The following is a 24,479-nucleotide window of genomic DNA, read 5'->3' as shown; positions in this document are numbered from 1 at the left end:
CAGCTAGAAGGCCAAAGATTCCCGGTCCCTGGCTTAGGCCACTTTAAATTTTAAGCTTTATTTAATTAGGAATTTACAAGCACTATTAGTGTAGGTTAACAAACAGATAGACATGTATTTAGTCACACATCTATAAAAGTTTATTATTCACATGTTGTAAAATTATGAAAATCTGCAAAACATTTAAATGAAATGTAAGGACCAGAGCTAATGGACTCACGGGATAGCATAAAGATAAAAAACTACCCCTAAACTGATTGCCGCTAAGGGTGGTCACTATGAAATGGTGCACTGGTTCAAGCTGTACTATGTGGAACTTACTGTATGTATGCTTCTGTTATTGGCAACACTATCACTAAATGTAAATAGGCCTCATAGCACCATTGAGGAGTCATTCACACGCTCTGTGATTTACGGACCCTACAGAGCTTCGTGCCTAATAGGGTCTGTAAATCATGGACCATGTGAACCACCCCCTACAAGCTGGGAGTAGTTGTGTTTTTGCTACCTGCAAGGATAGTCTTTCTTTATACAAATAACCTGCAGAGCTTTATTGCATGACCTTTTAGGCCATCCATCCCATCGTATATAGGGTTATTTAAAGAGGACCAGTAGCCAACCCCAAAAAACTGAGATGACTATCATTAAATAGCGTAGGGTGTCCTGATTACACCTCTATTTACATGTTTTTAATATGCCCTTCTGTTCCTCAGATATGTAGGTTTATAGTTTCACAATTCAGTTAATAGATGGGTATGTACTTAGTTTTGATAATAGGAGTGATAGGCATGATAATAGTTATAATAGGAGTATCAGGTTATGGGTGTTATTACACTTAGCGGGTGTGTTTTAGGCATTCACACCCCCTGACTGTATCATCACGTTCATCACCTGGTACTCTAATTGGTAAAATGTAACATTCCCAACTAAATAAAACATGTAGGGCTCATCAGGATAAATATTTTTTAATTTTAGAAGCCGTGATCTGGCTGCTTTTAGAGCAGAGCAGTGGTTTATAATCTAGACAACAAGTTGTCAACAAGAGAGGAAAAGAGGCATATCAGGAGGAGAAGAGTTTGAAAAAATATTTATCCTGATGAGCCCTACAAGTTTAACTATTTAGTTGAGTTGGGAGTACCCCTTTAAGTCCACACTCATCTGACTAATTGAATTGTCAGATGAACTAAAAACATACATATATTGAGAGCATATCAAGAAACTGTAAAAAGCTGTGTAATCAGGGCACCTTAAGCTATTTAACTTTTTTGGGTTGGCTACATCTCCCTTAAAGGGAACCTGGTCAGCCAGGGGACCGCTGCAAAACAAACCCTACCCCCTGGATACTGCGTAGTGATCTCCTATGGACATTGGAATCATCTCTGCTCATTAGCATACCGAGCGCAAAGAGGAGCGGCAGCAATAGATGTTAACGATCAGCCAACATAAACGATGTTGGCTGATCGTTGTCAGTTGTTGTCTTTTAACATGTTGAAAGCTAAAATACTTAGATGCTGCCGTTGCATCGAGGAACAGTAGCAGTGGCAGCAGACTTGTGCTATCTTCTATGGGCTGTCCGGAAAATATAGCGATCACCCAGGCAGCCCCGCCACAGCTCCTCGCGGCCCCCCGGCTCTTACCCACTTGCTGCCGATGCAAGTGAGCGAAAAACGAGGGGAAAGTGACAGCGCTCATTTGCTCCTCTCCATCGTCCTGTGTAATAGGGGCTTAAGTATTCAATGCTTTATCCAGTGTTGGGTGGGTTTTTGCAGCGGTCCCTTAACTAAAGGTTCCCTTTAAGTTTTTTAGATTTTTCATTCATGAGTTAAAGCAATGTCTTGTAAATGTAAGCATGTGCATATTTTATTAGTTCTGTGGTGCATCAGTCTTAATGCGGCAGCTTTCCTTTTGGCTTGTTCCTGCTGTGTGTCGTCCTGTTCTTTTATCCTCCCCTTTAAGTAATTCAGTTTTAGAGGACAAGGTGCTGCCAGAATGGTGGTAAGTCTTCTTCATTACAGCAGTCACACCTTGTAGTTTCTTTGTTTTGAGACTATTGGAAGTATTGTCCTGCTTGTTGGTGAGTGTAATAATGTCGTTTAAAGATTTCTGTAGCTGGTAAATGTAGTTTTGGATCGTCTTCTCTCTCTCTTTAGACTTAGCAGATATTCTTACTAGCTTGCGAATTTTATTTAAAAGGCGGAAGATCTCCAGTTTTTTAGAAGAACAGTAAAGCTCAGTCTCACCAGTGCTCCACTTCAGCTTGGAAGTTATTCCAGGATCTTTGAGCTGCAAAAACATATACATTAATATACTAGTTATATAGCAGAACAGAGATCTAACACATCTCCCCTGCATACATCTTGTGCAAAGTTAGTTATAGAACGCAGTGCACCTGATATGCACTGCATGCAGCATGTACACTGTCAAGCCATGACATGAACCTCTTATGCCTATTTTGACAGTAGGGATTTTGCAGGGATTTTTTTGCATTTCTGTATTTAGAGCACCATGTTTTTGGTGGTGTATTTTAAGGTTCATATAACTTAATAATTAACTTTTATTAAAGTGTATGTGTCATAAAAAATCTAATCTCTGACATGACACATTCTTCTAATGAGCAACACTCTGAACACCCAAACCTCTACCAATATAAGTTTTTGATGTGTCTCTATGACATATCAAAAGTTTTTCTACTGACAGTGGCCATTCAAGTTTTTCTTAATGGAGAAAAAGCTATTTTACCAGAGCATATGCATAGGGTCGGTGTGGCATTAAAGAGGTAGATAATGTTTTTATTTTACCTTTTTTTTCCGCTTTTAACTCTTACACATCCCTTTAATATTTAATTGCAATAAAACATTGCGCTTTTGTACATGAAGTGGGACCTAGGGTTTTCTGGACAGCCCAGGGCCTATGGTACAGTTAATCTGCCTTTGTTATTTCCATCTGCTGAGAGGGGAGAGATTAAATAAATGACCTTGATAATCTTGTCACAATGTCACCAGTCAAGGCCTGAGAAATATCAGGCAGAAAGTGTCAGTTTTTAAAATTAATGAGATAAAATTGGCAACTGTACCATATCTGAACCACTCAGCCAGAGCATCTCTAAAACGGAAATTCTAAGGTTTATTGACGCCTCATGCAGGGGCGGATTAACTTTTACCATAGGCCCTGGGACGTTCACTAAGCCTGGGCCCCCCATCTCACTGTAACTATGGCAGCACTAGCGTGGTTTTCATAGTATGGGATAAATAATGTTATGATGTATTGATTTGTGCAAAATTGCACTGATTTTTTTTTTTTTTTGGGGGGGGGGGATTATGGCAGAACTATAACCAGGAGACAATACTCTACTGAAAGTAAAAGCCTTTTTGGATGGCCATGGGCCCCCAAGGAGCTCAGGGCCCCGGGTTACCGCCCGAAATGGATCTATTATAATCAGCTACTGGCCTCATGAGGAGTGAAAACTAACTTGTGTACTCTGATCTGACTAAAGAATTGCTGTAGCACAAACTGCTGAAAATGATACGGCTGACTATGATATAAAGGTGAATACACTATGCACCGCAGCTTGCTGTACATGGGACTGTGTAGATACAACCAGTGAGAGTGCACATCCTGACCTCTAAAATCACCTACAATGAGCATGTGGGCATCACACCTGAATAATTGAGAAATTGAAGAAAAAGGGAAAACCTTGTGTTCTGGCATTCATGTAGATGTTACTTTAACAACTACCTAAAGCCCAACATTTCATGGTATTGATCTCCTTTGGTAGGATAATGTGTCCTAAAGGACTGCAAAAATTGTTCAAATTGATTTAAACAGCATGACAAAGAGTTGAAGACATTGATTTGACCTCAAAATTACCCAGATGTCCAACCGTTTGAGCATTTATGGGTTGTCTAAGAAAAAAAAACTAATTTTATTTATGAAGGTTCTACAATGCACCTTACAGAACTTAATTCAGAAGTCCCATGAAACAATAAAAAGTGACAGAAAGGCAAGAGGGTGCGGGAACATAATGATAAAAGCTTACTTACCTATCCTTGTGCCCCATAGTGCTGCTCCCGGGTCTCACTGACAGCCGCCGGCCTCCTGCAGCTCCTCCAGCTGCAACTTCATGTACCTGGCAGATAGATTGCCCGCTCAACCAATCAGCTGGTGCATGATGTTGGAGCCGGAGGAGTCGTGTATGTGACATACCTGGATTCCAGCCGAAAATGGTAGCCAGCAGAGAGACCCAGGAGCGGTGCATTGGAGGCAAGAGGACTAGTAAGTATACTTTATTATGTTCCTGCACCCCCTGCATGTCTGTCAATTTTTATTTTAATGGGACTTCTTTTAAAGGATCTGCTTTTAACATCTCGCTATCAGATACATCAGGATACCATCTAAGGTCTGGTTGAGTCAATTTTTTTAAGGGTCAAAGCGAGATTAGTAGCAGAAAGGGATTTTCTTATGTATATGGATGGATGAAAAAGGTAATTTCTATGGCGTACCTGTATCCGGGGATTTGTATGAAGCAGATACTATACAGGTATGTGCTTCATAGAGGTACCATGTCACAGCACATGAAATGTATACGGCTCTGTAATTACATTTAGTTATTCTCTTAATTTCTGGAGATATCAGATGTATTACTAAACAGGTAGGCATTTATAGCTTTCTATTGAAGGGTAAGAGGATGTTTCATAACAAAGTTTGAAGAATAAAGTGTCACTGTCATCATAGAAAACTTTTGACATGTCATGGAGACATGTCAAAATTTTTGATCGGTCCGGGGTCGGAGTGTTCAGACCCATACCGATCGTCAGAACAAGCGAGGAGAGGACTGCGCTAAGAGTGTCCTCACTCTTTGTCAGCATTTATTAGTTGGGCTTCCTAGACGGTAGAGGACTGCACTTAGCGCGATCTTCTCCTGATTGGTACGGGTCAGACCTGTACCGATCAAAACTTTTGAAATGTCTCTACGACATGTCAAAGGTTTTTTATGATGACAGTGACACTTTAAATAACAGAACATGAAATGCAAAATAAAACATTTCCAGGATGTAAACCAGTATTACCTGCTGTATATACTATAGTATAGTATGTCTATCTTAGTAATTGTTTTAAATGTAGGTGGCTGAGTCCATGCTGAAGAAAATAAGAAATGGCTTACCAAAAGTTTAGCCCCAACATTGAAAGTAACTTTCTCTTTGTCTTTGGTAAATGACAGGTAGACTTGATCTTGTTTTAAAATTTTAACTTCAACATTGGAATTGAGCATTAATGTAATTGGTTGGAAAGGAGGAGCATGCACGTGCTGGCTGAAATCCCACCAAGTCCATTTTTTCTTCTGGGCCCCATTCTCATCAAAATAAGAGCCACCACATGGATCTAGTACAGTCCTTTGAAAATATAAAAAAAGATAATTTAACTTAGAGACCGTCATACTATTTTAGTAGTATTTTATGCTTATCTATGACACTGCTGCCATAACAATAAAGGGGTATTCCTACATTGGGGAGGTTTATACTGTATAGTGCTGCAGGTATGTAGAAAATAATAAAGATGTTATATTTACCTCCTCAAGCTCCCCCAGTGTCTTCCTGCCTTGCTGTAGCATGAATGAGGTAAGTATAACATCTTTATTATTTTTTTATATACCTGCAGTACTGTATGAAAACGTTCCCAATACTGGAGTACCCCTTTAACATACAATCATGGTCAAAAGTTTTGAGACCAACACACATTTAAATTTTAGAAAGTTTGCTTCTAAAGTGTTTTTAAATCTTTTAGTCAGATGTTTCTATGGTATACTAAAGTAAAATTATGAGCATTTTATACATTTTTTTTTAAACTTTTATGGACAAATACAGACTAAGTTTATGCAAAGACTCAACATTAACAGTGACCCTTCTTTTTCAAGACTTCTACAATTCACCAGACATGCTTTAGATCAGCTTCTGGGCCAAATACTGGCTGACTGCAACCTATTGTCTTTTTTTTTTTTACTGCAAAAAGCCACAACCACAACACCCATATACTGTATTTCCTCCAATGATTTTAATCACCACCCCCTTTTAACTCCTTAAGGACCGAGCAAAGTTTCATTTTTGCACTTTTGTTTTTTCCTCTTCATGTTTAAATAGCCATACGGCTTTCATTTTTTTTTTACCTATAGCTCTTATAATGTACAATGCAAAACTGGGGTTGAAATTTCAGGGTTGCTTGGCTTTATGCCATTCACCATGTGGTAAAACTGAGATTGATGTTCCTCAGGTCAGTACAATTACAACAATATGCAATTTATATAACTTTTATTTTATTTTACTTCTTTAAAAAAAAATTAAACTTTTAAAATTGCTCTTTATTTGAGACCGCATTTCATTGTTTTGCACCATAATGTGTACTTTTTATCGATGCCTCATTTGCATATATGCAACTTTTTGAACACTTTTTATTCATTTTTGTCGGAATGTGATAAAAAAAATCTGTAATTCTGTGCTGATGGGTTTTTGCGCTTATGCCGTTTACTATGTGAGATCAGGGTTATGATAATTTAATAGTTCAGGTGACTCGATACCACAATATGTTAATTTTTTTTTGTTTATATTTTTGGTTTAAAAAAATGGAAGAGGGGGGTGATTTAATATTTTAATATAGGAAGGAATTTTTTTTATATATTAAAGAACTTTTTTTTTATTACACACATTTATTTGTAGTCCCCCTAGAGGACTTCTTTGAGCAACACTATGATTGCTTTTAGAGATCAATGCAGTAAATAGGTACTGCATTGATCAATCTTATCTTCACTCAATTGCTACAGGTTTCTGAAGGCATTTACAGGCCATTTAAATGCTGCTGTCAGTTTTGACAGCAGCATCTAAATAGTTAGTTATTAGAGATGAGCGAACCTCGAGCATGCTCGAATCCACCCGAACCCGAACTTTCGGCATTTGATTAGCGGTGGCTGCTGAAGTTGGATAAAGCCATAAGGCTATGTGGAAAACATGGATATAGTCATTGGCTGTATCCATGTTTTCCAGACAACGTTAGAGCTTTATCCAAGTTCAGCAGCCACCGCTAATCAAATACCGATCGTTCGGGTTCGGATGGACTCGAACCCGAACCTGGTTTGCTCATCTCTATTAGTTATCCAGCAGGGCTAATAAGTGGATAAGAGCTGCAGTCCCCCAAAAAGCTCTGTGTATAGAGCGGGCTTATGTCCTGAGCTCGCTCTATACACTGTTGATGGCATCAGGACGAGCATGCTCATTTTGTGTCGTCAACAGGTTTAAGCGACCAGTCTACTCTTATAATTCATTCAGCATGACAGAGTGATATCAGCTGCTTGTCCTTGGTTATACTTACTCCTGAGTGGATGTGATCATTACTGAAATTATGTTTGCTAGTCATTTTCTGGCAGGGCTGAAATTCAGTTGAAATGATCTGATCACTGTTCATATCAATCTAGAGTTTAAGGGATAGTGAATAAGGAAACTGAGTCAGCTCACCTTGTGCAGGGTAACGTAGTAGAGTGAATGGTTTCCCAATGTAGGACTGGAGCACGTGTAGAGGGCTGGGCTACACCACCAGCTGGGTAATCATGGCAAGAGAAAGTTCACAGCTCCAAATAAAGTCCAAAAGTTTATTGGGTGTCCATAAAATACATACAAAAGTTTTAAAATACATGCCGACGCGTTTCGGGATGGTCTCCCTTAATCATGGCAAGATAACATGTGTAACAGTACTCCATATACATAGGACACATAATAACATGTTGCTGCTAAAGTCCCACCCCCCTAGCAGGTGAACATGATCCCATGTAAAATTCACCCTTCAGGGGTAGCAATCACTTAAAGGTACATAACATATATAACAGAATAGAAGCAAAATTCAAAAAAATATAAATATCACAACCTTAGACTTGAAGCCAGGTGTTAGACTGATTGGTTTGTTTGGTATCTCTAACACCTGGCTTCAAGTCCAAGGTTTTCACAAGTGTGCACAATCACGCTGTCCTATGTGCAAGTATGTGCCCTTCAGAAAATCCACATTTGGGTCTTATATTGGAACTATCAGATAAAATCTTTTCTTAATTGTAATGCGACCTATGTGATTTATATAGCTGAATGTCAGTCATGTTCTTTGCAATATGTAGGTTCTACGAAACGTAAATTAAAAATTAGGATCTCTGAACATCTTGCTGACATCCGTTTGTTAGGCACTTGTTCACACAAGAAAACAATGTCTGCCTTTTCTCGCCACTTTATTGAAGTACACCAAGGCAATGTGTCCAGTTTAAATGTCTATGCCATAGAGAAGGTTACCTGTCCATGGAGAGGGGGCGATCATGTTCATCTTTTGAGACAGAGAGAAGCCCTTTGGATTTTGTGTTTAGGTACACGTTTTCCAAAAGGATTGACTTACAGAAGCGATTTATTGTTTATTTATTAAAGTTGTGATATTTATATTTTTTGAATTTTGCTTCTATTCTGTTATATATGTTATGTACCTTTAAGTGATTGCTACCCCTGAAGGGTGAATTTTACATGGGATCATGTTCACCTGCTAGGGGGGTGGGACTTTTGCAACAACATGTTATTATGTGTCCTATATATATGGAGTACTGTTACACATGTTATCTTGCCATGATTAAGGGAGACCATCCCGAAACGCGTCGGAGTGTATTTTAAAACTTTTGTATGTATTTTATGGACACCCAATAAACTTTTGGACTTTATTTGGAGCTGTGAACTTTCTTTTAAGAGATAGTGCAGGCTAAGTGACTAATGTATGCTGCTGCAGGGGACAAAGCAATGATATATACTTACCTCTCCTGCTTCTCCACAAATTCCAGTTCTTGGTAGCCCACAGTCCTCCACTCCCTGACGCTGTCATTTTCTTAATAACTACCAGCAAAGTGCTGTTCTGACTGGAAACAGCCACTCGAAATGACACATTAAGTGAAACATTATAGTGCTGTCTATGCTATGTGGCATGGCACAGGAAATTGTTAAGAAGATGACAGCGGTTGGGAGCAGAAGACAGCGGGCGGCCCAGGAACTGGACTTTGCATTGTATTGGGACAGGTAAGTATATATCATTGCTTTGTCACTTATTTTGTCACTTTGTTGCTTATATCACTGCTTTGTCACAAACTGTCACTGCCGGGCAGTTTGCAGATGTTGAAGTTTTATTGCGTTAATGCAATGAAGGATAGCGGGACGGCAACTATGCAAATTTCATAAAAAATGAAATGTCAGTCTAAAAACATTTGACGATGATTGCAGAATCACTGAGGATACAAGGGCACTCCATTTTTTCATTTTGGCGCAGATGTACTACAAGGATAGTAACACTGGTAATATATTTTTGCAATTACAAATTCCCTCTTTGAAATAAAAGCAGCTTGAATATATCAAATTGATTCAAATGAGGTCATCTTTGGACAATCCCATTGTGATTGAAGGATCCTCAAGTATAGTATCCTCAAGTGTATCCTCAAGTTCATCACAGGGGGGCCATTTGGTAGAATCCCCATTGATCATTTGTAGTCTGTATAAGAACCGAGAAGCAAATGTTCAGTTCCCCTGCAGTACTACCACTGCAGAAATGATATATTACATGGAACCAACTTAAACTGTTGGCTACTTCACAGGGACTTTCTCTATAAAGTCAAAAATCACTACTAGGGTATAGAAAAACACAGCTTCCATGAACCAATATCTGCATTCTGCCTATGGATTAGATGTGTCCAGTCCACCTGGCCTCCCGGTCTCAGGCTTGGTTCACATATGTTATTTTGGTAGGTAGTCAGTCAGCATTTTATGAAACTAGGAGTTTGTCCAAAATACAGAAAAAGGTACAAATCTTTCTGTTAGTTTTTCTCTCTCTCGGTTCCACTCCTGGTTTTGGTAAAACTACTGGCTTCATTGTTTCAAAGGAAATGTGTTCTATAATTGCCATTTAAACATGATATATTGTTCCAAGGTCATAAAAGGCGGAATTCTACTCTACTCAACCTATAAAAAGGACCATCGATCTACTATAGTAACTACATGGCACACAGTATGTAAGTATGTATTGTTATTCTGCAATAATCATCTTAAAAAAAAATTAACAGTGCGGACATTACCAACATTCAAACATGTCAAATATTATTTAACATCCTAAACAATAAGACTTAGACCTTGGCAAGATTGTTTTGCACCCACTGAAAAACCCAAAGGTCCAAATATCAATATGGTAATGCACGATCATAAATCCCACTCATCTATGGCAGTAATGGGTTAATAGTGAGCAAACACAGATTATTAGTATGCCATGACCAAACAGTGACAGAAGGCTTCTATTAAATGCAAGAATAAGAGAGTGCTTCCAGGCTATTATCAATGCAAGGGAGACTTCCTTATCTAGGTAGGGTCAAGCTGAGATAAATACATTTTGCGGGTCCTGTTCTTGGCAGCATTTATGTAATGATTTCTATTAGGAAAACTATTAAAAGGGAACTCAGGGAATGGAAACACCATATTGTTGGCCTTTATATAAATAAATATAGGCAACCAATTTAGCAATGTAATTGGCTTCACTTGAAAGATTCAATTACTTTTAAATTGTTCATCCAATGGAAAATTCTGAGCAAAAAATGTAATTCTTATCGCACTGAAAATGGAAAAAAAGTCTTACTTACTGATGGGTCCTAATTGTTTTACAAGCCTGATAAACTTGGGAAGCGGTGTGTTAACTGGTATGTATGGCTTCTCAATGTCACTGAGATAAATGGAACCACAGAATTAGGAGGAGCGATCACAAAAAGATGCACGTTGGGAATTATCTATCACAAAAAATAGCTAAAAAACATGTGACAAAATGGGAAGTATCAGGATAAACCAGGAACATTGCTTCTCAATCCACAACTTGATTGTTGTAATTTCTAAAATTGAGAAACTGATTCAATTAGCAATAAAAACTTTCAGGATACTGCACATGGGAACCATCGTACACCATTAATGATCTGGGGAGGTAAACAGGTATTCAGTCTGTGCAGTTATGGACTATTTTCCATCAAGTAATAAAAAATAAAGCTTGTATGAGTCATACGCAATGCAATACGATGCACCATTAGCAGAGAGTAATGGGACATTTTATGGCGATAGTCGATTCCATTCCAGCAGTAGCCTGTCATAAAGCCATCCATAGATGGTGATGGGTCTGAAGGGCATCTAAAATTCCCCATAGCCCTGTTTACGTTTGTCAATAAGGGAAGTGATACTGAAGTGATACTGATAATAACATAATACTAACGTGAAGCTGTAGAATAGCATCTTTATAAAGAAGCCTCAATTCACATACAACAAGACAATGTCCATACCGGAATCTGAGCTAGAGGTGGAAACAGGAGCCCCCTACCGACAAAGCCATGTGCTGGTATATTATATGAGATTGGACCCTTGTGGGAAATCATCCTTATTAACCTTATAAGGATTCAGCTTATTTATATCACTTATCACTTTATACAATGTATTGAATCTTTAGGCTGTTTATAATGATTTTTTTTTAATTTTTAACAGATTTTGATGTTGTCAGTCAAATTTTACTTTCATCAAATATCAGCATTTTATTTAAAGGGTTGTTGTGGTTATAATAATCCAAAATGTATATGTCATGTCATTTTACCTACTACCGTAAACTACCTTGAAGAATAGCTGCACTAATGGAAAATATTGCTTTGCATCAGGAACAATAAGACTTAGTCCTTAACAATATTGTTTTACATTCATTGAAAACCCCCAAATTCCAGTTACCAATAGGGTAATGTGCTCTTAAAAAAGGGTGTTTCCTGTCTGTTTTTTAAATTCACATTTAATTTCATATATTTTTCTTCCTCTGCCTTTGCAGTCTAGCTATTCAAATGTATATAACAGTAACAATAAACCCCAATATACCCCAACAGTAACAATTTACCCTAATATCATGTATTATGTTTATTATGTCTAGCACCTCAAAGAGGCTCCTCAAATGTCACATGCCATCAATGTTACTACTCTCCTGCTAAGCCCCTTAGTTATCAGGGCTTATATGTGACTTAAACTATAGCACCCTAAATTTTCTATATTTACCTCTATTTTGATACAATAAAAAGCTATGTAAATGTAAAAGCATTGAAGCAACATGTAATAATTAGCATCTGGGTATGTAAAGCCAGGCTGCATGAAATGGACTTATCTCATATCCAGGAAGCTTAACTTGCACACGGATGTACAGCCATGTCTTCAAGTATGTGAGATGACTAAACACTGACAAGTGATTTTCATCTCACTAGTGGAGGTCAACCTTCCTGCAGACCTCAGTGTCTTATCTTAAATGAATCCGTAAGTAAAGGAGTTATGGGCATTGATTTTTGAGTGTGCACATTTCTGATAATACTACATGGATACAACAGGATCACAGTCCCGTCAACAAGAAAGCGGCATTTAAATTCTGCCCTTTAAAGTCTCAGTTGCGCTAATTTAAAGATGTTTGTATGATCTATCTATTATGAACAAACATTTGCTTTAATAATGAAAGCCACAAGTATAGATAATGTATGTGTACGTGATTTTTCTGGGGAGTTTAGCATTTACAAATAAATGCAAAATAAAAAATCTTTTGATGTGTTCAGTCTTGGAACCTAACATGTAAATGTGTCTACATCTTTACACACGGAGGAATAAAGAACTACCAAGACACTATACAAAAGCTGATAACTAATTAGATTTTTCCTATTTTTGTGTATTTTTTCCCTAATTTATGGTAATAAGATATGTACATTTGTGACATTAAAGTGTTTAGCTTTTATTTATTCAAAAAGCAGCAAAAATGGAATTGTGTCAGCATTGTTATGATATTATAGAATTTCTTTATACCGAAGTAGCACAATATTAAAGGGGTTATCTAGGATTAAAAATAACATGGGCACTTTCTTCCAGAAATAGCACCACTCTTGTTTCCAGGTTTTGCAATTAAGCTTAATTTACTTCAATAAAATTTTAAACCACACCCAAACTGGAGACAAGTTTGCTGTTTCTGGGAGGAAGCGGCCATGTTTTCTTAAGCCTTATATACAAAAATCATAGCATGCCCTAAAACAGATTTTGGGTGACAGTCTGATTGGCTACATACATGATAGATTATTGACCTATATTTATGGCTATAGATTAGCATTACTATTCACTGTAGTGGTAAGACATTTTATATTTTCATCTCTTGGTGGTATGAAAAAAGATAGAAAGGTTGTGTAAATATGTTGACTTCAGAACAGCTGGAGAATCAGAGGTTGCAGTTTACTGAAAATATATAGAATGACATTGACAGCTCCAGGCTAGGTATGCTGGGTATGTAGACGTAGGTACACTTCACAACATTGCTATCAGGAGCACTTATCTACACTGGGGGTGTCTATACTAGAGGCCGTATGTGTATAGGGAGTAAGGAGGCAACTATCTAGCACTGGGGAGCACCTTTCTAGCTATTAGGCAACTACAGGGGGCAGATACCTATTGGGGCACTTATCTACCTCCTGGGGATAACTATATTCTGTACAGTGGGGGGGGGGGGACTATCTGCCTACTGAGGAGTACCTAGCTACATACTGGGGGGCAATTATCTACCATTATTACCATATGAGGCACTATGGATGAGAAAAAGTAGGGATGAGGCAGGAAAAAATGCCTCTGAGAAGACACTACCTATGAGTCATTGAATGTAACAGAATCACGTATCCAGTCTGGAGAGCCTGTGTGCATCTACAATATATGATGACTTTATGGGATTATTTTGGTCTTTATATACTGTGTTCTGTTTTGTAACAATATAGGGGTATTATTCCACCACTATGTGAGTCAGTACTACTTATCCTTGGTATTCTGGTACTATTGGTAATATTGGTCTTGGTATATTGAATTTGGTTAGTAACAGTATGATGCTAATATTTCTGGTGATATCTGTCCCTGCTATACTGGTATATTTTAGCAGCTCCAGGAAGATAGATAAATAGATAGATAAAGATATAGATATATTTAGTATCTTGTGGGAGCGCACCAAAATACCTTGTCCTGCTATCAGGCTCTGTATGCCAAAGCAGACCAAAGCAGTTACGGTACATTATATATATATATATGTAGATAGATATATGGTGGGCGTGTGTCGCACCTTTTCAGTGCCCAACCGCAAGGATGATGTTATGTCGGTGGTTGGAATATAGCTCAGCCAGTGGTGGTATAGTGGCTGGCTATATTTATCCCCAATGGTCGGTGCCCTGCCGGGTTCCAATGGGTCTCTTGCGCTCTTATCACGGTGGACCAGAGTGGGAAGATGACCCACCTGGACTGTCAATACTGCCACCCACAGAAAGGGGCAAATGACCCAAGGATGGTGTAGCCTGTGTGTATGGGTGCTGGTGCAATTATCACTAAATCCCAATAGAATAAACAAAATGACCTTTACTGAAAGTCTCTTACAATACAGGGTAGTGGTGCAAGAGGTGACTTCTGAGATACAGAGTTGAGTTCACTGAATCTGTGCTGAGAGATACTGAAGTACTGAGGTAGAGTAGCAGTTCTGGTTCAGTTGAGTGTTGAATAGTGTAGAAGAGTTCAGAAGAGGAGAGAGCAGTTTGTCGGAAGAACCCCAACCCAGTGTAGTAATGTGCTCTGCTGGAACTTGTAAGGAGAAATACTTGAAGAATACTTGAGTGAATACTTGTGCCCGTGTTTTGACCTGAATGTCACTATAACCACCTTCTGCCCTGCAGTGTTGGTTTACTCGTCTTACGAGGGTGACACAAGCCCCAGTAAAATTTTTCGGTAATTTCACCTGCGCTGCGAGATAGAGTACATAGACCTTTATACAATTGCTTTGCTCTATCCGGGTCAGTTCCTCTGTCTAGTATACTGCCCTGCTCTTTCAAGAGAGGTTCTCGGCATGGGCTGGGGTGATCTCTGACTTGTACTCTTTAGCTGCATAGTGTCTGTAGGTATAGCTTGTTGAAAGAAATCACAGTCAGTAGTAAGATGTGGGGATCGGCACAATTCAACTTCCTCTTAGCCACTTTTACCAACATGTAAATGCTCTACAGATTATTTGCTTTTGGTGGTGCAAATATCTAAAGAGGAACAAAAAGCTATTGTCCATTCAACATAATAGAAGAAAAAGATCTGGATGCACTCACTGGTATAGCAGAAAAAGTGTCTATTTATTCACATCTAGTATTCATACAGCATGGTATGTGAGGTGGAGGACGCCAAACACCCTCTACTGATGATCATCAGTGGAGGGTGTTTGGGTCCTCCACCTGCACGTACCATGCTGTATGAATACTAGATGTGAATAAATAGACACTTTTTCTGCTATACCAGTGAGTGCATCCAGATCTTTTTCTTCTATTATGTTGAAAGAAAGTCTCTATGTTCTTCCTACACATGTGTCTGCGTCCACTATCACAGCTGGTCTGCCCCGGACAGGGAACCTGGCAGAGCCAGGCCCTGGCTAAGTACAAAAGGGATGCCTGGTTTGTGTGTGCCTTACTCCTTGGAGAATCAGAGGGGGACTAAGTGAGGCTACACTTCCTCTCCCCAAGTGACTACTTCCTACAGGGTATGTAAAAGTCCATGTGAGTGGTGGAGAAGAAAATGTACAAAGAAAAGAGGATAGGGATAGGCAAAATGAAAAGAGCATCTCTTATTGGCTCACAGAATCACATAACAAGACAGTAACCCTATAGTCTCTACAGCTAAGCAATATATATATATATATTATATTTATGTACCTGTATGCAAACTTTCACTACAGGAAAGTATCTGTCTTGCCTTACTTTTGTGTTTTGTTGCCAGTGATCCATTCTACTGGTGTCCATTTTCCTAAATGACTGAGTTCAAAGAGAAAATCAGCTTAAAAAACTAATAATGGATTATGTGGGATTTGTTTGCTGCGTCTGAAATAGTATCTTTTTAATGATCAGACTTCACACATAGAGAATAATCAATGTATTAAAGGCATCGACTGAAAAGAGCTGCCAGTCATCTCGTGTACTTTTATCTTCCAGCAGATTATTACTTTTCTCTTGCTATATAATGCAGCTCATTTTAGCTCACCTTTAATCTGTGCATCAAGTGTCAATCAAGTTTATTTTTAAAGGCACTGAAGCACTGCACAATGCTTGGAGTACTGAGATATATTGGAACTTTTCTAATTGTATTCATTATTTAGAGTGTTCTACACCAGCTCACCCAAGCAGAAATTGGCTCCAGCTAAGTCAAAACTAATTCAATTCTGGTTTATTTCATTAAATTGTCATTTGTAAGGCACAGACGCACAGCACACAATTAGGTTATGCTGCATTGAAAATTGATGATATCTGTTTGTTTTCTCCATTTAAATATGTATATCACTAAATTAACTTTTTGTTACAAATTAATGGCGTAATGCCCTACTTGATGTGATGTTCAGGAACAGACTTTTACAAGAGATTACGAATGTTTTGACAAGAAATCTTTGTGTGGATAAAGACAACTAGATTCCCCAGGTATATCACTTCAATATCTGGAAGAATTTAGCAGATGGAACATTTGCATTTGTTGTATTTTTTGCACACAACAGACCCGGGGATTTTGGATGGATCTGAGTGTGAGTATGGTGATATTTTTCATTGTGCAAAGGATTACTTTGGCCCATGTGATGAAACCGAACACCAAATTGCATGCCAAGGTGTGGTGTCGTGTATCAGAGTTGGTATTTCACTAGAAACAGCTTTTTGAAGTAACTATGGCTATGGCTGTATCCATGTTTTCCAGGAAGCCCTAGGGCTGCACCAATCTTCTCCAGCCACCAGGAGTAAAAGAATGCAGAGCAAGAATGCAGAGCCATAGGCAATGACAGTACTGAGTATCACAGTGGATTGTGCTGTGCGAAAATCACAGTGCAAAATTCACTGCAATACTCCAATGGTGTTATATGCAGAATCTATTAAGACCTGGCAATAAATATGTAAATTATTATGACCAGAGATTAGCAAATTTACAGTAAAAATTATTGGCAGTCGGCTTATTAGCCTGAGCTAACAAAGGGATTTGCTTTGTTTTTACTGTAAATTCGCTCATCTCTAGCTTTGACCTAAAATGTGACATAAGAACTAGGCCACACATTACAGGACTGACCCAGGTTTAACCCCTTAGTCACTGGACTTCAGACACCTTTATAACCCAAATATATGTAGTTCTTGCAGACATCCATTTCCCTGCAAGAATTTCTGCTTGAAAGAATAAAGCACATCTGTGTGTGTTGTGTTAAATCTCTGATCAACACTACATCAAAAATACTTTTGTTGGTTTTCTAACAAGGTCTCTTTTGTTCTTTACCAACATAGTACTTACAGAGTTTTAAATCTCTAATTTGTATTCTCTTTCCATTGTGAATGAACACACAGGAATAGTATATGTCAAGTAAAATTTATTCTGCTAGCGCCATGTGGAATTCGATTAAGTGCAATTGGCACTTTGTGCCTCTGGGACAAATCTCAAGACATTGAGAAGAACTGCAGTTTTAGCTCAGAAATGGCTTTCTATTCCAAGTTACTGATTCATATTTTCTTTATCTCATTTCACTTATTTGTTGTTATTCAGAAAACAATTCATATGCATTTGAAAGTCACAGATCATAAGAAGGAAAAGGTTATGTTTATGACAGTGCCTGCCTTGGTAGTACACCCCAGAGAGAATTAACCAGGCTTTGCAAAAATCCAATTTTCACATTGGAAATAAGTAGCACACAAGAATCCCAGCAATTCACTTTGGAACATCTTCTAATCTTAAAATACTATGAATCATTGAGATTATTTATGTGCTTCATCGGGTTGCTGGGATTAGAATTAGAATATTAAGTCAAAAGAGAAGTCTACAAAGTGAGGTCTTCTACTACAAACATATATTTCCCAGATTTATTCAACCAATTTCCATTAAGGAAAAGGCAGAATGTTTGATCATTAGTATTATATATGTTTCGTTTTCAGGCCCTTTGTGTCATTTTTCCAAGCTATATACTATGTGTACGAGCTGTATAATCTTGTGGGACTAAAGATACAACTCCTGCATGGTGCTGAATTGCATCAGTCTGAGACTATGCCAGAGGTAACGCTATCACAATTACTGAGTAAAGGTTATAAACTGCTTTGTAGTGCCACAGTGGTAATCTATAACTGGATCTATAAATGGAAACATCATCTTCAGTATTTTTATATGGAAAACCCTGCCACATTAGATGGTTTGATATTAACATTGGAATTCTATTATCCTGTTTAACACTCCTGGTGGGCTAGTGGCCCTAAATCCTTGGAGTTGTAAAATAATGCTGCTCATAAACAATTTATTGAGTACATGGGCATCCCTATTGTTTCCCTAAGGCAGATATTGGGAAAATGAGATTTGGACATATTGAATTTTAACCATGCCCATTCCTCTTGTTTTGCTGAGAAAAAAAAAACTGTCTGGAAGTGGTTTTTCCCTCCTGTCATTGAAATAGACATGCATGCTTGACAGATGTAGTAGTGCTATGTGATAAGGTTTGTAGACCTGGGAATGTGGGGCATAGTAACCATTTCCAAAGGCCCTTTTACATGGGGTGATTATTGGGTAAATAAGAGTTTGTAGGAACTCGTATTCCTGATAATTCACCTCTGAAAATGCTTGTTTGTTGACTGATAAAGATCATTGTTATCGGGCCCACATCACCAGGTGTAAATGATTGTGCCGCCTGCCCTACACAATAGCTAAACTGTGCAAAGGTTTATTAAACGCTAGCCGATCAGTAAGATTTTGGCTCATTATCAGGACCTGCTTGGTTTGTTTAAAAGTGCCCTAAGAATAGGATGGTAGTTCTGGGTATTCCGTTTTTTTTTAAATTATACTATGTATATCCTTAATGCTCCTTATGCAATAGTCATCTGAGTTTACATTTGGAGGATACTATATATCTTATCTCCTAATTTCTAAACTCTCAATGCATTCAGTAAGGGAAGGGAATACGGAGAGCTTATCCGAATATATTCAACATCTGAATAACAATGACTGGGAACTTGAGTTCACTAGCCACATAAGTAGTCGGGAGGTGGTTTTCTTAGACCTTACTATATATATAGAAAATAATACTATTCAAACCGCCACACACTTTAAGGATATGTTCACACTATGTAAAAGTACGGCCTTTTTTGCCATCGGCAACAACAGCCGTACTTTCTACAGGCGAACAATACCTATTGTTCTATGGGATTCCGGCCGGAGCGTACACACATCGTATGCGTTCCGGCCGGGATCCTGCACGGGGCCGCAAATAACTGACGTCAGTTTTCTGCGGCTGCAATTCAATAAATTGCGGCCGTAGGAAACCCTGTCAGCTCACACAGTAAGGCGAGCGGCTCCGGCCGCTCGCTTCACTGTGTGCTATGGGAGGTTCTGATGTGGGCGCACGCTGATGCCGAAAGATCATCCGGCCGGTACTTAAGTACCAGCCGGAATGATCCGTGCAGAGACCGGCCGTTCCGTGACCCGGCCGGGGGTTTGGGGTTTCCCATGATGCACTCCTGTCTCCTGTGATGTCTAACTGACTCTGTAGAAGAATTAGATGGCTTACATCTTGCTCAGCCAATCAGAGCTGAGCAACCTGAGTCATCTGACAAAGGAAGGCTGGCTTAACAGGGCTTAAACCCGTCTCTCTCTTGATGATGTCATTGTCACAAAATGGCTTCCACAGAGCAGCCTGGGGTCAACAGTCATTAGGTAAGACTGAGTTTACTTCAGTTTTTGGTGGGGGATTAAGGGGGGAAAAGATAGGGAAGGGGGGCAGATAGGTGATTGAAGCATATTACAAAGTTATATAACTTTGTAATGTGTTTCAATTACTGGGAAAAAGCTTTTAGCTGGAGTACCCCTTTAACGACACCAGGGCACGCCCTGTGTTGTTAAGGGGTTAAACAACATCTTACATGTAATACCACATATGTGATCTACATGTTGGAATGCCTATGGGGTTTGAGATACATAGGGCGTACCAAAAGTTTCTAGGCATTTTATGGAATTTCATGAAAGTAATCTCAAATTGCTACATATTATCCCAAAAGAGAGAATATCGGATGAATATTCCAAGAATCTTTTTCGTAAGGAAATGTACTGGATTTTTCGGATGAACACACTGAATCCCCAGGGCCTTAACAAAACACTTGAACAGGTTTTTTTTAATTAGAATTGATATAAAAGGTGTGGTATGTATGAAAATTATTGTTCTTAAGTTTTTTTTTGTTTTTTTTTTATGGTGACCTATGGTTACTCTTTCTCTTAAATGAAATATTCTTCATTGGTTAGGGTAATGCTGGGTTTACACGGAGCAATAATTCACCCAATCGTATGATTAACGACTTTGAAGTACCGATTTTTGTTTTATAATCAGCGTTTAGACGGAACGATATATCGTACGAAAAATTTGTTTAACAATCGTTTTGCGATCGCTTAAGCCTATCTCGCACATAGGTAAAATAGGTGAACGACTGTTAACACGGAATGATCTGCGAATTTTTTGAGAACGACGATTTAAGAACATGTTGAAAGATCAAAATGAACAATTTCTCGCTCGTCGTTCGATCGTTCGTTGCGTTTACACGTACGATTATCGTTCGAATTCGTTATCGTGCAAATTCGCACGATAATTGTTCTGTGTAAACCCAGCATAAGTCACTGCGATCCATCTGATATATGATTCATTAGTAAATGCTGATATTTGGGGATCGCCTTATTAGCTATTCCCCCGATCGGTATCAATATTTGGTTATTGTAGTATCAGTAAAATAGTCTATTTGACACCTATTAATCCCCCCCTCCTTTTCTAGGAATATAACTTGAGTACTGATATATTTGAGATTTTAGGTATTTTATATTATGGCATTGGCATTAGCAATTGCCTTTTTGATTTTAGTTTTTTTCTTTTTTTGTTATTTTATGGTTATTATATTTATATTTTTATATTACTATTGATTTTCATGTATTCTAGACTAAGGGTCCATTTACACAGGAAGATCTGACAAATTATCTGCCACAGATTTGAAGCCAAAGCCAGGAACAGACTATTAACAGAGATCAGATCATAAAGGAAATCCTGAGATGTCTCCTCTTTTCAAATCCATTCCTGGCTTTGGCTTCAAATCTTTGGCAGATAATCTTTCTGTGTAAATGTGTAAATGGACCCTAACTATTCTAGTGATAGGATTTTATTGATTTGTTTATTATCCACTCATTGTATAATATACCTGGAACACATAAGTGAGCCGTAGGGCAACTTCCTCTTTTGCCTTGCACTTACTTCTGGGATGGTGGGGCGCATCGGTGGAAGGCATGGCGTTTATCGAGTCTTTTCCGGCGACCCCGGGGCTCCCTCACATCTGGTTTAGCGTGCGATCCATGTCTACTTCTCTTTCGTTTGATCATGTGAGTATATGTTTTTATTATAAATACACCACTGTATGTATCACTCAGTTGGCTTGAGAAAGGCAGGAACAAGCCTGCCGAAATGCATTGCCATTGGAAGAAACGTTATTGTGAATTAACTTCCTAAGGGCTCACAATCTGGTCTACAGGCGTCCAGGAAGGGAGATAGGTCTAACATTAGCCTTTCCCCCACAGTGGAGGATATGATATCCTTGTTACCAATATATAAGTGTTTTGAGGATACTGGATCTCCGAGCGCTGCTATTTTATTATTTTGCATATCTATTTTGCCGGTGTGAATTGTCTCTCCGGATTGTGGCGGAACACCCTCCTGTTGGATGTTCAGCTTGAACGGGGATCTATATCCAAGCTATTTGTGTAGTCTAGGTGATGTGGGTGGGTTTCAAATAACCCTATACCTACATACTCCGGGTGAGTGTATCGTTTCTATATTTGGATGAGCACTGTCCTTTCTTTTTTCTACATTCTATTCTTGCTAAGGTGATGTCTTATTATTCTCATATATTAATACATTTAGCATTAGCCACAATTACTGTCATTTGCGGACTGGACAGTGTTCCCTCAGTACAGCATATAGCTCATACAGTATTACTATATCTCTATTTAAGCGTATATGAATCTTCAATATCCCCTGTATTCATCCGGTGTTCAGTATGTAATATTTCAGCACCAACACTACCCTATGTACTGAATGCTGATTCATGACAGCCTTTTAAAAGGTAACTCAAAGAACGATAACTGAGAGATTTGCCAGTCAGTCCTGCTTGATGTAAGACTCGCTTTTCTCCAGTGCCTGGCTTTAAATTGTCTTTTAATATACCATTCAACTTACCAAAGCGTCCCGTTAAGGTGGTAGCAGGCTGCATGACCATTACTCATAAAAACAGCTTGAATGTGAGGTTTCTTCTCAGTATCCTCCAGTATGATAAAGATAAACTGGGTTGGTTTTGAGCATGCAATCAAGAGACCAATATTTCCTGATGGATATCTGATTTGTAGTCAAGGAAGAAGGATCAAGTCAGCAACCCAAGATAATTTGTCACTGGTTGTGTAAAATATGAGGCACAGATGGTATAATATGGAGTGTAGTTACTGCAAAAGTACAGCATAACATTAGAAAGCTTACACTTTACATAGTCATGTCAAAGGACTTTAAATAGTTTTTGTTGAAAAAAAAGTGTAATAAGCAAAAATAGAAAATTAAATAATAAAGAACAATAGCTAAAATTCTTTAATATTTCATGAATATATTCAAATTTGCCCGAATTCACAAAGGAGTACATGGATTTATAGGTCCAGATGTCAGCATGTGACTAAGTAATGCTGGGCAAGTAGAGAAGCTGGATGTGCTGGAGGCTTTCTAAATTGATTGGATGGTTAAAGGGGTTCTCCAGCGTTAGAAAAACATGGCCACTTTCTTCCAGAGACAGCACCACCTGAACTGGCCAAAAAAGAGTGGTACTGTCTCTGGAAGAATGTGGCCATGTTTTTCTAACACTGGATAACCTTCATTTGTGTTGAGTAGAAAAGCAATCTTTAACTTTTCAGCAGGAATAAACAAAGTGAATTGTTACTACAAGAGTCTCAATCTTCAGGCTTCTAATTTGATGACAATTTTTGTTGAATTTGTTCAGAACATATCACGTTACTTAAGGACTTGCAGGTTAATTTGGAACCCAGATTGTAAACCCTACTGGGGTCAAAGACTAATGTGAGTGATGACTAACTCTGTACAGCGCTGCAGAATATGCTGACGCTCTATGGCTATGCTCCCCCAACGGAAAAATGACAGCTGTCTTTCTGGGCAGTTGTCATTTTAGCACTAAAAGATGTCTGTCTCATGGTAATGACAGCCGCAAATAAAAATCACGATCATTATTTGCAGGCGTCATTATCAAAAATAGTACGGAAAGACAGACGCGAAATTCTGTTGTAGGAAAATAGCCTATAAATAAAGGCACTGTTATTAGCGGACCCTTCTTGACAGTTTGGTTTTTTCAACCCCACCTTTCAAGAGCCAAAACTTTTGTAATTTTCCATCAGCATAGCCTTATGAGGGACTGATTTTATGGGGTGAATTGTATTTTACAATTTAACATGTAGTGTACTGAGAAATGTTTTATTAGTGGCATGGAACAGCAAATCTGGCACTTTTTAGTATGCACAAAGCAGGTCACTTAATAGGGGACTTGGGTAATTGATCGCTTGAAGTAATTTTTCTTGAAAAAAAAAGACCATTTCTTTTTTTTGAATTTTTACATTTTGGGTGTTCATCTTAAAGAGGTTTCTCTGTACATGGAGATATAGTAGGCCCCACTAGACTACAGGGTGCTGCATTGTGCCGCATTACAGATATAACTTGAGGCTTGTACGGAGCAGGACCTTGTGCATATAAAAAGAGCATTGCTGCTGCTTATTTTCTCATATTACCATTTATCACAGTGAAATGACAGTGTCTTTGGTTTTGTATCGTTTCAGCAGTTGTTCACTTTCTAATAAACATAGCTATTAAATAGTGTTATATGGCAGTGTGACAGCATCATAGCAGCCAAGTGCACTGTAGAGCTAAAGGATTACTTTATATCAAAGCTTTGCCTGGTAAATGTGGACCATTAAACTCATAAACATCCATCACTATGTTTCTTGGGCGTTTCTTGCGACCGGGACCATCATTAAAATGTGTCATGCTGAGTCAATTATATATTTCTGTAAACGTTAAAAGAGAGAAAAAAATGCTCAAAAAAAGAAAGTGCCTTTACAGTTACACAATCTACTGTATTAAACTAAAAATAGTTTTTTTTCAAAGATCATTACAAGAGCAATAACTTTTTTCTTTTTTTGCAGATCTTCCCACATTTAGGCTTGTTTTTTTGTGTGGGATAAGGAGTAATGGAAGAGAAAACAGAAATTCCACCATTTGTTGTTACATTTTAAATTTTGCACTGATGGGCTCTCTAATCCATCTCC

The 24,479-nt window shown here is 38.3% G+C and overlaps 1 protein-coding gene across 6 annotated transcripts in view; it reads right to left on the bottom strand.

Moving 5' to 3' along the window:
* Positions 1–265: 265 nt before the first annotated feature.
* ERICH6B (glutamate rich 6B) overlaps positions 266–24,479 on the bottom strand; it is a 110,799-nt gene continuing 86,585 nt past the window's right edge. For all 6 annotated transcript variants that reach the window (XM_069972292.1, XM_069972298.1, XM_069972294.1 and 3 more), the window contains 3 exons: positions 22,345–22,500; positions 5,162–5,390; positions 266–2,283 (listed from right to left, as the gene is read on the bottom strand). In XM_069972292.1, coding sequence (XP_069828393.1) covers positions 1,864–2,283; positions 5,162–5,390; positions 22,345–22,500 — 805 coding nt within the window. In that variant the 3' untranslated portion in view covers positions 266–1,863. The remainder of the gene's footprint in view (positions 2,284–5,161; positions 5,391–22,344; positions 22,501–24,479) is intronic.

Source organism: Dendropsophus ebraccatus, chromosome 5, assembly GCF_027789765.1.
Source record: "Dendropsophus ebraccatus isolate aDenEbr1 chromosome 5, aDenEbr1.pat, whole genome shotgun sequence".
Lineage (NCBI taxonomy): Eukaryota > Metazoa > Chordata > Amphibia > Anura > Hylidae > Dendropsophus > Dendropsophus ebraccatus.
This window is presented reverse-complemented; position numbering and strand designations above follow the sequence as displayed.